The sequence below is a fragment of the Rhinolophus sinicus genome, chromosome X (assembly GCF_036562045.2).
Source record: "Rhinolophus sinicus isolate RSC01 chromosome X, ASM3656204v1, whole genome shotgun sequence".
Taxonomy (NCBI): domain Eukaryota; kingdom Metazoa; phylum Chordata; class Mammalia; order Chiroptera; family Rhinolophidae; genus Rhinolophus; species Rhinolophus sinicus.
In genome coordinates this window covers 45,083,598-45,096,603 of record NC_133768.1, presented here as the reverse complement: position 1 = coordinate 45,096,603, position 13,006 = coordinate 45,083,598, and the positions used below count along the sequence as shown (strand labels likewise).

General features: G+C 38.3%; 1 protein-coding gene across 3 annotated transcripts in view; it reads right to left on the bottom strand.

Annotated features, from left to right (window-relative positions):
• Positions 1 to 12,802, bottom strand: part of ZC4H2 (zinc finger C4H2-type containing) — a 33,583-nt gene extending 20,781 nt beyond the window's left edge. The window contains exon 1 of one of the 3 annotated variants that reach the window (XM_019718870.2): positions 12,570 to 12,802. In XM_019718870.2, coding sequence (XP_019574429.2) covers positions 12,570 to 12,715 — 146 coding nt within the window. In that variant the 5' untranslated portion in view covers positions 12,716 to 12,802. The remainder of the gene's footprint in view (positions 1 to 12,569) is intronic. The other 2 variants (XM_019718869.2, XM_074323561.1) reach the window with 2 other exon arrangements.
• Between the last annotated feature and the right edge of the window lie 204 nt (positions 12,803 to 13,006).

Sequence of the window (13,006 nt, the reverse complement as noted above, 5' to 3'; positions counted from 1 at the left end):
TCATGCAGATAAGCCAATTAAAAGAATGATAATATGAACAGCCATGGCCAGGTTCACATGTGCTCGTTCATTGATTGACAACAACATAATTACCTGTTGGCCAACAGTAGTTGAAAGGTAGCATTGTATTTAAGACACACTGTGACTTTATATTTTTAAAATATAAAATATGTGTATCTTAGATGGGGAAGCATGATATTTTTAAACCAAATTTGGGGAATAATCTTGACTGCCATTTCTGGTCAAGACAGAGTTAACAGGGACCAGACTTACCTTCTCATGCAAAATAGCTAAAACAAAACAAACCACAAAAACACCAGACAAAATATATGAAACAACAGTGCTCATGTCACTGGACATCAGGCAAGTAAGGTCAGTGATTTTGAGAGATAAAAAAGCTTACATGAGCCCAAAGATTGCCCCATCTTTCTGCCTAGAGAAATAGTCTAGGCTGCAAGACAGGGACAGGGAAGTGATCAATCTGGTGATCTACCTTAATCAGTCTGGTGTCTACCTATATAGACAGTCTGGTGATCTACCTTAATTAAGGAAATGGAGCTATGAGTCTGGGGAAGCCCAGGGCATCTGGAGTTCAGTGGAACAAGTTTTGGAGAAGGGAGACCTGTGGAGAGAGCATGCTATAAGCTTCGGAAGATCCTCCGCAAGCATTCCCATAACATGGAGAATAATAAATCAAAACTGACCAAAGTGGACCGTGCTTCCCAGAAAATAAGACCTAGCCGGACAATCAGCTCTAATGCGACTTTTGGAGCAAAGGTTAATATAAGACCCAGTTTTATTTTACTGTGATACCGTGTTTCCCCGAAAATAAGACCTAGCTGACCATCAGCTCTAATGCATCTTTTGGAGCAAAGGTTAATAATATAAGACCTAGTCTTATATTATGTTAGATAAAACCCGGTCTTATATTATAGTAAAATAAGACCGGATCTTATATTAACTTTTTCTCCAAAATACACATTAGAGCTGATGGTCTGGCTAGGTCTTATTTTCGGGGAAACAGGGTATAAGACTGGGTATAATATAATATAATATAATATAATATAATATAATATAATATAATATAATACTGGGTCTTATATTAAGTTTTGCTCCAAAAGACGCATTAGAGCTGATTGTCCAGCTAGATGTTATTTTTGGAAAAACGCAGTACTTGAGAGAATTAGACAACAAGGACACTAATAGTTATTATGAATGCATTTCATATGTTCACAAAGCTTGAGGAAATACCAGCCACATTAAGTAGAGACATGAGAGATAAAAAAGAGACAAATAAAATATCTAGATATGAAAACTATAATTTCTAAGATGAAAACTACATTAGTCAATTTAGACAATAAAGGAGCAAAGATTAATGAACATGAAGGCATAGCAATACTAGAAATTTTCCCAAATGATATATGTAGAGGAAAAAAAGATTTACAAAAACCAGCATCAGCAAACTGTAGGATAACTTCAAGTGGCTAAAAATACAGGTAACTGGAGATCAAGAAGGAGGGAGAAAATAATAAAAAAATATTTGAAACATTAATCAACAAAAAGTTTCAAATTTCATGAAAGCTATACATGCACCAAACCAAAAAGTTCAATAAACCTCAAGCACAGGACACAAGAAGAAAACTACACCAAGTCATATCACAATCAAATTGCTCAAAACCAATGATAAAGAGAAAATCTTAACAGCAGCCAGAGGAAAATAGGCAGAGGACAAAGAACAATGGAAGCAAGATAACAGTGGTACATCATTCTTAAAGTACTGAGAGAAAAAAAAAATTACCCTGCCAATACAGAATTCTTTACACAGTGAAAATAACAAAGGTGAAACAAAGCCTTTTTCAGACCTGAAAAGGCTGGAATGCTACCATCACCAGCAAACCCGCTCTACAATAAATGTTAAAGGATGTCCTTCAAGCAGAAGGAAAATGATAGCAGACGAATATAAAGCACTGAACATGGAAAAATATAGTGATTTTTTTTTCTCATTATTTAAATTACTTAAAAAAGATAATCAACCAAGAAGTACATCAATGTAATAGCATAGAAGCCAGAAAGGAAGAAATGAAAGTACAATGTTGTAAGTTTCTTATACTACCATGTTTTCCCAAAAACAAGACCTAGCTGGCAATCAGCTCTAACATCTCTTTTGGAGCAAAAATTAATATAAGACCCAGTCTTATTTTACTATAAGACCGGGCACAACATAATAAAATATAAAATATAACATAACATAACATAATACCAGGTCTTATTTTACTATAAGACCCAGTCTTATACAATATAAGACCCGGTCTAATATTATATTATAACATATTATATGTTATATTATAACATATAATATATTATATTATAACATATACTATAACATATTATGTTACAATATAATACAATTATATTATATTACAATTAATTTTTGCTCGAAAAGACACATTAGAGCTGATTGTCCGGCTAGGTCTTATTTTCAGGGAAACATGGTATATCTGCAGTAGTATGAGATCAACTGAAGATAAATTATGACAAGTTAAATAAGTATATTATGGACTCTAAAGCAATCACTAACAGAAAAAAAACAACAACAAAAAACCCAGAATAATAGCTAATAAGTCAGAAAGAGGTCAAATGGAACCACAAAATATACTTAATTTAAAAGAAGGCAGCAAGGGACAGAAAAAGGAACAAAAACAGATGAGATCTATGGAAAGCAACCAGGTGGTAGATTTAAACCTGACCGTATCAACAAGCACATTAAATATAAATGGACTAAACACCCCCCAATTAAAAAGCAGATAGATTACATTAAAAACAAAATAAAAACAAGAATATGAGCTGCCCATAAGAATCCCACTTTAAGTATAAAAAAACAAGTAAAAGGATGGAAGAACATACACCATGCTAACAGTATTCAAAAGAAAGCTAGCTAAATGCAGTGTGGTATCTTGGACTGGATCGTAGAACAGAAAAAGGACATTATCTGAAACACTAGTGAAATCCAACAAATTAATCTATATAAGTAATGCAACCCTATCAAAATCGCAACATGCTTTTTTGGGGGTACAAATTGCTACTGGAATTAAAATTCATATAGTAATGCAAAGAGCCTAGAGCAGCCAAAACAATTCTGCAGAAGAATTACAGAGAGAACTCACACTGCCTGATTTCAAGAATTATTATGTAGCTGCAGTAATCAAAACAGTTAAGTACTGGCATAAAGATACACAAACAGACTTATGGAGCAGAATAAAGAGTCCAGAAATAAACCCACAAATATATAGACAACTGATTTTTGACAAAGGTGCAAAGGCAATGCTGTGGAGAAAGGATGGCCTTGTCGCCAAATGGTCCTGACACAACTGGATATCTGCATGCATAAATAAATAAATAAACAAACAAACTTCAACCTATATTTTATATCAGGTACAAAAAATAAGTGAAAATGGATCAAATGCCTATGTTTAAAACCTAAGAATAAAATTTCTGGAAGAAAATATGGGAGAAAATCTTTATGACTTTGGCTTGGGCAAAGATTTCTTTCATACGATACAAACATCACTCCATAAAAAATACCAATGAATTGGACTCCTTCATTAATATTAAAAACTTCTTCAATTCAAAAGGCACTGTTAAGAGAATGAAAAGACAAATCTCACACTGACAACATCTTTGCAAAGCATGTGTCTGATGAAGTACTTGTATCGAGAATATACATATAAAGATCACTCAAAATTCACAATAAGTAAACAAACAAGCCAATTGATAAATGGGGAAAAGGTTTGAATAGACACTTCACCAAAGAAAATATACCGGTGGCAAATAAACCCATGAAGAAGATGCTCAACAGGATTAGTCATTAAGGAAATGCAAGTTAAAATTACAAAGAACTACCACTTCACACCACTGGGGTGGCTATGTCCTTTTTAGACACACAATACAAGTGTTAAACAGGTAGAGAAACTGAAATCTTCATACTCTGTTTCTGAGGATGGAAACTGGCACCACTGCTTTGGAGAACAGTTTTGCAGTATCTCAAAAAGGGATATGTATATCTTATCATACGACCCAGAAATTTCACTCCTAGGAATCTAAACAGGAGAAATAAAAACATATCTCCATGCAAAGTCTTATATCCAAATGTTCAGAGCAGAATTATTCGTAAGAGCCAAAAGGTGGAAACATCCCTAATATATGTCAACTGGTGAAGGAATAAACAATATGTGGTATATCCATAGCATGGGATACAACTGGTCAGTAAAAGGAAAGAAATACTGATATATGCCACTATGTATATGAGCCTCAAAAACAATATGCTAAATTATTAGGTTGGTGCAAAGGTAAATGCGGTTTAAAAGGCTAAAAATAATTGCAAAAACCGCAATTACTTTTGCACCAACCTAACACATGCAATGTCCTGAAAAGGCAGATCTGTATAAAGTATATTACTGGTTACCTGGGGTGGATTACAGAGATGGACTGAACCTGGTCATAAGGATTCTTTTGGGGATGATAGAAATGTTCTAAAACTGTACTGTGGTGATAGTTGCATAACTCTTAAATTTACTAGAAGTCATTGAATTGTACACATAAAATGGATGGTTTTTATGCTATGAAAATTACAACCCAATAAAGCTGTTAATAAAATATCCTTTAATGGCTTGTTACTACACACAGAATTAAATCTAAGCACACACCACCACCTAAACCCAAATTCTAAGCTGTTTCTACTCCTCTGCTCCTGTTTTCCCAGGACAATAAATGACTTGTCAAAGGTTTCTGTAAAGGAAATAAATTTTTAATTGAGTTAGTCAATTGAGGTCCCCAAGAGGAATGGGAAGAGGATTAATAATGAAAAACAGAAATGGGGACCCGTTGCCCTTGTGCTCTTCAGGCTTAGTATCTAATGCCCAGCCTTCCATGCTCTGTCCAAAAACTGGGTTGTCTGGGCTAAGATTAAATCTAAATAAAATGTCCTTCCTTTCTCAAATCTACAGTGGGCATTATGCCAGCCACTGCTTAACTGCACACGTAAGTGCACATGCACACACACACACACTAACTTCCTTCTCTTTCCATTTTCTACCAATCAACCAGACCAAAAACTTTTACTAAGCAAGTACCATTTACCCAACAATGTGATGGATCCTGTGGATGATAGATAAGACCCCTTTCTTTCAAACCAAATAACTGATTATGATACAATACAGAAAGTAGATCAAATCATAACTGTTATGGTTGAAGTGGAAGTGAGTCTCCCAGAGTCCTTTAGAGGTCTCTCTTCAAATCTAACCCTGGCTGGCTCTATCAGAGTAGCCATTGATATACCTTACCAGGGCTCCTCAGAACATTAGTTCCAAGCCACCAATCAACTCCATCCCCTTCATTTCAGAGCTGAAGAAACGAGTGTCCAGAATGGAAAAGGAACTAGCCCAAAAGCATGCAGGTATGGTCATCTGGATCTTCTAAATGTACAGATTTATGCATGAAGCAATTGGAAATCCAGATAATTATATACACAAGAGACTTCGAGAGACTGGCACTATACCATATTTCTCTCTGTAAACTCCATATCATCTATCACACTGCTTTGGCCATCGGTGGGGCTCAACAATTACATTTGGAGGATAAAAATAAATGCAAACAGGTGGTAAATCCAGAGTACTGATTGTAATTTCAGTAGACTCAGAGAATGAAAAACATTACCATGGGGGAGAGGCTTTCATTCATTCAGTTAACAATCATTAAGAGTCTATTATATAAAGTGCCAGGAACTGGGAAGGAATTGGGTGTTAAGAAAGTCTTTATTTAATAACAATATTTATTATTTTGGGGGGTCTACTACATTAATGCAACTGTGCTAGACCTTCATGCTAATTTAATCCTAATCGTGACTGTATGAAAAAGGTATGCTTAGCTTCATTTTTACAGATGAAAAATTTGAAGCTGAGAAAAAAATGAGTTGCTCAAGATCACAGAGCCAAGAAATGGAAAATCCAGTGTGCTGAGCCTTGAGAGCAGGTCTAATTCATGTTAGTGGTCCCCACAGAATATCCCAGCCTTGTGTATGACCCACAGCAGGTGCTTGATAAATGTCATTAAATGAAGAAAACCACCAGCTTTTCCTTCTTCCTATAGTTTCTTGAGAACACTGCCTAAATACCAAGTGTTCTTCCATTTCATATTTGTTCATCTGAGAAAACAGCTACTGTCAAAACAGCGGGTTTCTAAGAACAGTTCGCCTTAAAGAATTTCTTATTGCTCACTACAAAATGTCAATGCCTTTCCATTCTCTCCTGTGGTTAGCATTGTTTGGTTTGACCTGCCCATCACTAAGTCCCAGGGGTACCAGTGGTCCTGGGACTTGCGGTTGAGTGAGAACGGGAGCTGAGTCAATTCTCAAGCCAGGTGACAGAGGAACCTGCTGAAACTGCTACAGCAGTGACTGAATGAAGGAAGGAGACCCATGTCAATTCAAAACTTGGCATAAGGCAGAATAACTTGAGTGCTATAATAAATCTCCCTGTGGGAGCCCAAACGGGTAGGGATTCACTGACATGGGAATTTGAGAAGTTTTTAAACAAGAGGTGGTGTTTGTGCTGGGTCTTCCTTGAAGAATGAATTAGGATTTACAGCCATGGAAGGAAGGTATGGCATTCAAGAATGAGGAATAAACAATGGCAAAGGCCTAGAGGAATGGAAATGTATCAAACAGTGAGGAACTTCTGTGAAGAAAAAGGATAGGGTGAATGGAAAGGAGTAGTAGCAGATAAGATTGGAAAGGTGGGTCTGGGCCAGACTTGTGGGGGAGAGGGGCATGAATATCATGGCAACAACTATAGGCAAATGCCTGTCCAATAGATACACAGTAAATGATCTACAGTGAAAAATGAGTTTCACATTGTGACCCAATACACACATGCACAGATACAAAACTGAAGCAAAAGTTTCCACAAATACCTACCGTTTCTTATGCAGCCTATGCTGGTATTTTCTACCTTACTTTGTTCTATTTAAAAAATCTTTTGAAAAACTGCTATGAGCAACTAATTCATTTCATGATCTACTAATGGTTTATGACATGTGTTTTGAAAAAATACTACTATAGGCAATGGGAAGTCAATGAATGTGTTAAAGGAATAATATAATAAAACCAGTGCTTTAGGAAGGTCGTTCTCACAGCAGTGTGGATGGCATGGACGGTGGGGGGAGGGGGAATGAAGACAAAAGTAATTCTATAGGTGGATACATTACAAATATCCAGGCCAGTCATGATGAAGGCCTAAAATGGGGCAGTCAGTGTGGAGGTGGAAAGTGGGGCAGGAATTTGAGTCAGATGTTGAAGGTAGAAACAGTAGAACTTAGTAAATGATCAGAGGTGAGTTATAAAAAAAAAAAGGTAATAAACATTGACATTCAGATTTCAGTCTGAGGTAACTGTGCAGAGAATGATGGCATTAAACCAGAGGTTTCGGGCGGATTGGGGCAAGGAGAGACAAAGTCTTAAGAGTTGGCGATTTTGAGTTGTCTGTGGCACAAGGTGGACAAGCCCAGTAGGCTGTGGGATTATTGGGCTGAAGCTTGGAAGTTAGGGGTTAGATAGAGAGACTGGGGATCTGGGGGATAATATCTGAAGCCGTGGGAATAAAGGAAGTCACACAGAAAAAAAATGTGTAGAGAGAAAAAGAGCACCTGCAGCAGAAACTTACACTTCAGAGCATCTACTTAATACCACAATATTTACTTCCAAAATGAGTTTTTCCTTTCTTAAGTGAGGGAAACTCATAGTGTATGGCTATGTGTGCATCAGGGCATGGGTGTGTGCAATGTGTGTGTATGGATGGCATGTTCATGTTAAGGAGATATTAGTACCCATTTGGGGAGCCGGTGAAGGGCTCTGGTTCATCTAGTGGTGACTGAACTTACTTTCTCTGCCTCATGGTTTCTTCTCCCTTTTTTCCCCCTTTTCCATCTCCTTTTTTTGTTCCAGTCTTCTCTTCCCCTTTCCACATGTTCCTTCATCACCACTTAAAACCTTAAGGAATGGATGAGCACAGTGTTGGAGTGTGGTTGGGATTGGGAGGAAAAACAAGGCTGGGCACGTGGTCTGAGTCAGGAGTAGGGAATGGTCTGTAGTGGGAGGATCCATTCCTGAAACATTTCCCACTTCAAATTCTGCCACTGGAGTGTGTAAGCACTGAACGTGTATATTTCTAGGCCTGTGCCTGGGGGTGTGTTTGGCTCTGTTTGACTTAATCAGGTCTTTAAGTGATATTGCCACCATCCCTACTACTTCAGCCCAGAAATAACATTATTTTTTAACAGAAATAGGCAGCTCCTTTTAAGGGATTTAGCAGTAGAGCAACTGAATTGTGAATAATGGTTAATCAGATTATCAGCATTTGTTGAAATGCATATGCCATGTGAATAAAATATATTCTTTCTTAGATGTGTTACCTCTCTGAGCCTCAGTATCCTTATCTGTAAAATGGGGATAATTTCTACCACAGATTTCCATTAGGAAGATTAAGTATTAAACAAGCCAGGAGCTTTTAAATTAGTAGCCGTCCAACAAACGTTAGTTCCTTTCTCCAGTTCCTTCTCGCCACCTCTCATACATGTATACCTGTCCACATGTGAACATCAAGTACATATTTGTAGTACTTTAGCCCCATTTTAAATTCTTAAACTAAGTGATGTAACCTTTGTACAATGCTGTAAAATTGTTAAAAGCAGGGTAATTTAAATCACTTTTGGTGCATATACATCTACAATTGTTATGCCTTCTTGGTGGATTGACCCTTTCTCATTATGTAATGCCCCACTCTGTCCCTGAATATGTTTTTTGCTCTGAAATCTGCTTTATCTGATAATAACATATCTGCTCCTGCTTTCTTTTGATTGTTTGCATGGCATCTTTTTCATCCTTTACATCCTTTTTACCAGTTAAACCTAACTGATCATTATATTCGAAGTGTATATCTGATAGTATATAGTTGAGTCATGTTTTTTAAATCCACTCTGTCTTTTAAATGGTGTATTTAAACCATTTATAGTCAACATAATGATCGATATGTTAAGGCTAAGTCTGCTGTTTTATTTTTTGTTACCTGTTTGTTCTGTTTTCAGTTTTTGTTTTCTTTGTCCTGCTTTCCTGTGGGTGCTTGAATATTTTTCCAAATTCCATTTTGGTTTATCTATAATGTTTTTTTAGTGCATCTCTCTATAGTTTTTTTAGTGTTTTCTCTCAGTATTACATTATATATACATAATTTATCATAGTCTTCTGATGTCATTTTACCAGTTCAAATGCAATATAGAAACTTTACCAATCTTTTACAACCCTTTACACTCTTGTTTATAATATGCCTTAAATATTTCTTCTACATACATTGAGAACATGAGACTGTGATAAATTTTGATCCAATTATCAAACATAATTCAGACAACTCAAGAGGAAAAGAAATTCTGTTTTTACCCATGTTTTTTCTTATTATGTTCTTTGTTCCAAGATTCTTTCTGTTTCTTTTCTGTTCTAAGAACTTACTTTAGTCATTCTTATAGGGTAGACCTCCTACTAATAAATTCCATTTCCTTCCATCTAAGAATGTCTTGATTATCTCTTTATTCCTGAAAGATATTATCACTGGACATAGGATTCTGGGTTAATGGTTCTTTTTCTTCACCATTTGAAAAATGTGCCACTTCTCGCTAGGGCCTCGTCAGTTTCTGGTGAGAAATCTAATGTCATTCTTTTTTTTTTTTTCCTCTGAAAGTATAGGTAAAGTGTTGTTTCTCTTTGGCTGTTTTCTAGATCTTTTCTTTGCCTTTTGCTTTCAGAAAGTTGACTATGATGTGTCTTGGTGTGAATTTTTTTGGGTTTATCCTGATGGTGTTTGCTTAGCTTCTTTAATCTGGAGGTTTATGTCCTTTGCTCATTTTGGGAAGTTTTTACCCATTATTTCTTCAATGTAAATACTGCCGCAGGTCTCGAGGTTCTGCTCAATGCTTTCATTCTTCTCTCTCTCTCCCCCTCTTCCTCTGTCTTTTAAATCTAGTATCTTTATAGATGATGTAATACAGAATTGTACACCTGAAATCTATGTAATTTTACTAACAATTGTCACCCCAATAAATTAAAAAAAAAAATCTAGTATCTAATTTCCCTCTGCTGTTTAGATTGGGTGATTTCTATTGTTTTATGTTTAAGTTGTCTGATTCTTTCCTCTGTCTCCTCTACCTTGCTGTTAAGCAAGATTTAAGAGCTTTTAGAGATTTATTTTGGCTACTACATTTTTTCAGTTCTCAAATTTCCATATGGCTCTTCTTTATGTTTTACATAGAGGGTGCCCAAAAAAATGTATACACATTTTAAGAAAGTTAAAAACAGTATTAAAATTGTAATACTCAGTATATACCAATAACCAAAGATGAATACTACAATGTGTATTCATTTTTTTGGCATCCCTGGTATTTCTTTGTTGAGATTTCTATTTATATGCTATTTTCTATTTTAGTTTGTTTCAAGTGTGTTACAATTGCTCATTGAAGCATTTTAGTGATGGCTGCTTTAAAACCCTTTTCAGATAATTCTAATACTCAATCTCAATGCTGACATCTGTTTACTGTCTTTTGTCATTTAAGTTGATAATCTTGGCATGGCATGTGATCTTTTTTGATTAAATGTGAACACTCTGGATCTATTTTAAATCTTTTGCTTTTGCAGGCCTCCTCTTAAATTCTCCCTTTGCCGGGAAAGGGAGCCTAGGGTTTCTGGTTGACATCCAGGTTGGGGGAGGGGTTTTTTGCTACTGCTAGTTGGGGGTGGGAATTCAGCCCTCTCTCCAGGCCTCTGATGATCCCATCCCCGCTAGTAGAGGTAGGAATGCCTGGTTTACCACTGGGAAGAGTAGAAGTCATAGCCCCCATTTAGTCCCCAATGGGAGGGATCACTTTTCCTTGCTCCTAACTTTCCTTTTCTTGGGGTTTGGGCAGGGGCTCCTTTAAAGCCCAGTAAGAGTAGAAGTTTAGGCTCTCCACTTGCACACCTAAGCTTCTTATTAGCTGCATTGTTATTATGACAGCTGGCCTTTTCCTGCGCTAAGGTATCTCACTCCTTATCTCCTGATACTTTTGCAGAAAATAATTTGAAACATGCCCCCTCTCGGATAGACCTTCTATGGGATAAAGTGGGAAGACCAGAGCCTCTCCATGCAGACTGACTGGGTTCCTGTCAAAATCTGCTATGTTCAAGCTATTTAGCTCTGGAAAAGTTACTTAAATTTTCTGAGCCTCTATTTTCCCAGTTGTAAAGGAGGTACAGGAAATTCTCAGGACTCTTGCTGAAATGAGAGATAGTAGGTCAAAGGGCTTGGCACACCAAGAGTTCAGTAAATAATAGTTCCCTTCCTTTCATTCGTTTGCAAAAGTAAAGATGCAACCCCTCCAAAGGACAAAAAAAGTCAAGGTGCTTCCCCACCACCATAATTTGTGAATCTTATCCTAGATATTCACTCCAAGGGTAATTTAAATCTCTTGGTTAAAGTCTTATTTCTTAAACTGACACATTTGATAATCCTCTCCTCTTTTTTTCCAGGTTCCTGGAAAACACTAAAGGGAGACAGCCCGAACCATACCACCCTCAAAGGGTGGTAGCTGGGGCGATGGGAGAGGGGGTGCTCCGGCAGAGGAGGGCAGGTGAAGGAAGGCCTGGTGCCGGCCCAGGCAATCCACTTGCCCGGCACTATTGTGTTCTGAGCAAGGACAACACATCATCGCCTAGCCAAAGCCGCTCCCAGAGCAAAGGAGGGGTTGGGGGACGCAGGCAACTCCCTCTTTGCCTGCCTGCCCTTCACCTCTGTCGCCTCGGAGCAGCAGCTGCGGTTCCACAATCTGATGCAGCGACCTCCTCCCCAGTTTCCATCGCTCCCATCCCCCTACCCGGATAGGAGAGGAAGAAAGTATTGAATGAGTGAAAGCAAGAAATACACACGCGCGAGCGGTCGCTGTCCTCCCAATCCCGGCCTGCTGGGATTCCTCCGCACCCCTCCCAACCCCCGCCAGCAGTCCCTGGTACATGCGACCAGCCCCAAGGCGCTAGACTCTGCTCTCAAAAGGCTCACCCGAGCTCCACGTCCTGAAGTTGAATGGGAGACTGAAAAAAATTTCGACTCCTAAACAGCAAGGAGCCACATACACCTTGGGGCCAACAAGCACTGAAAAAAATAATGGGTCCAAGAATGCCGGCCCCCAACTCCCACTCCAAGAAGAATAAAGCTGTCTTGGGATCAACAGCCCCCGCCCCGCGATGTATCTCTCTCTGGCTTTCTCAGACCATCTGGCGAGGTCTTTCTGTCAGTCTCCCTGTCTCTCTACTAGTCTCAGTTTCGACTCTGCCCAACCTCCTTCCCATCCTTGAAATCCGTGGTATATGGGCTCCTTTCAGCCCCCTCCGCAAGTAGTCCAACAATAGATACTTTCCAAGGTAACTCAGCCCTCTCCCTCAATGAGGGATTTTGGGGGGCTTCGAGGGGGCCTGGGAGGCGCTTTAACGTTCCACTTACCTGATCTCTTTAATGCTTTCCAATTTGCACATTATTTCTTGCTCATCTGCCATGCTTTTCAGTCTCAATTTCACGTCCCGAGAAATGTACAAACACACAAGTCCAGGGATTACAATAGACACAATGTAACCACGTCCTCCAGGCATGGGGCTCTGAGTCTGTGCAGTTTGGAATCGGAGAAGGCCTGGGAGCTGTAGTCCGCAGTTACAGGACAAGCCAGGCAGCTCGAGTGCCTGAAGGACTACAAATCCCAGAAGGCCAAGCGAGATATGCTTGTTTCTCTTCCTGCAGCCGCACTTTAAATCAATTTGTCACAAATAATTATGTCAAAGGTTGTGAGAAGTGCAAGGGGAGGGTGATATTCATCTGTCCCGTCTGCGTAAAAAATGGGGAAAAAAATACCGCAGGAGACAACTGGAAAGACGAGAGACATACAC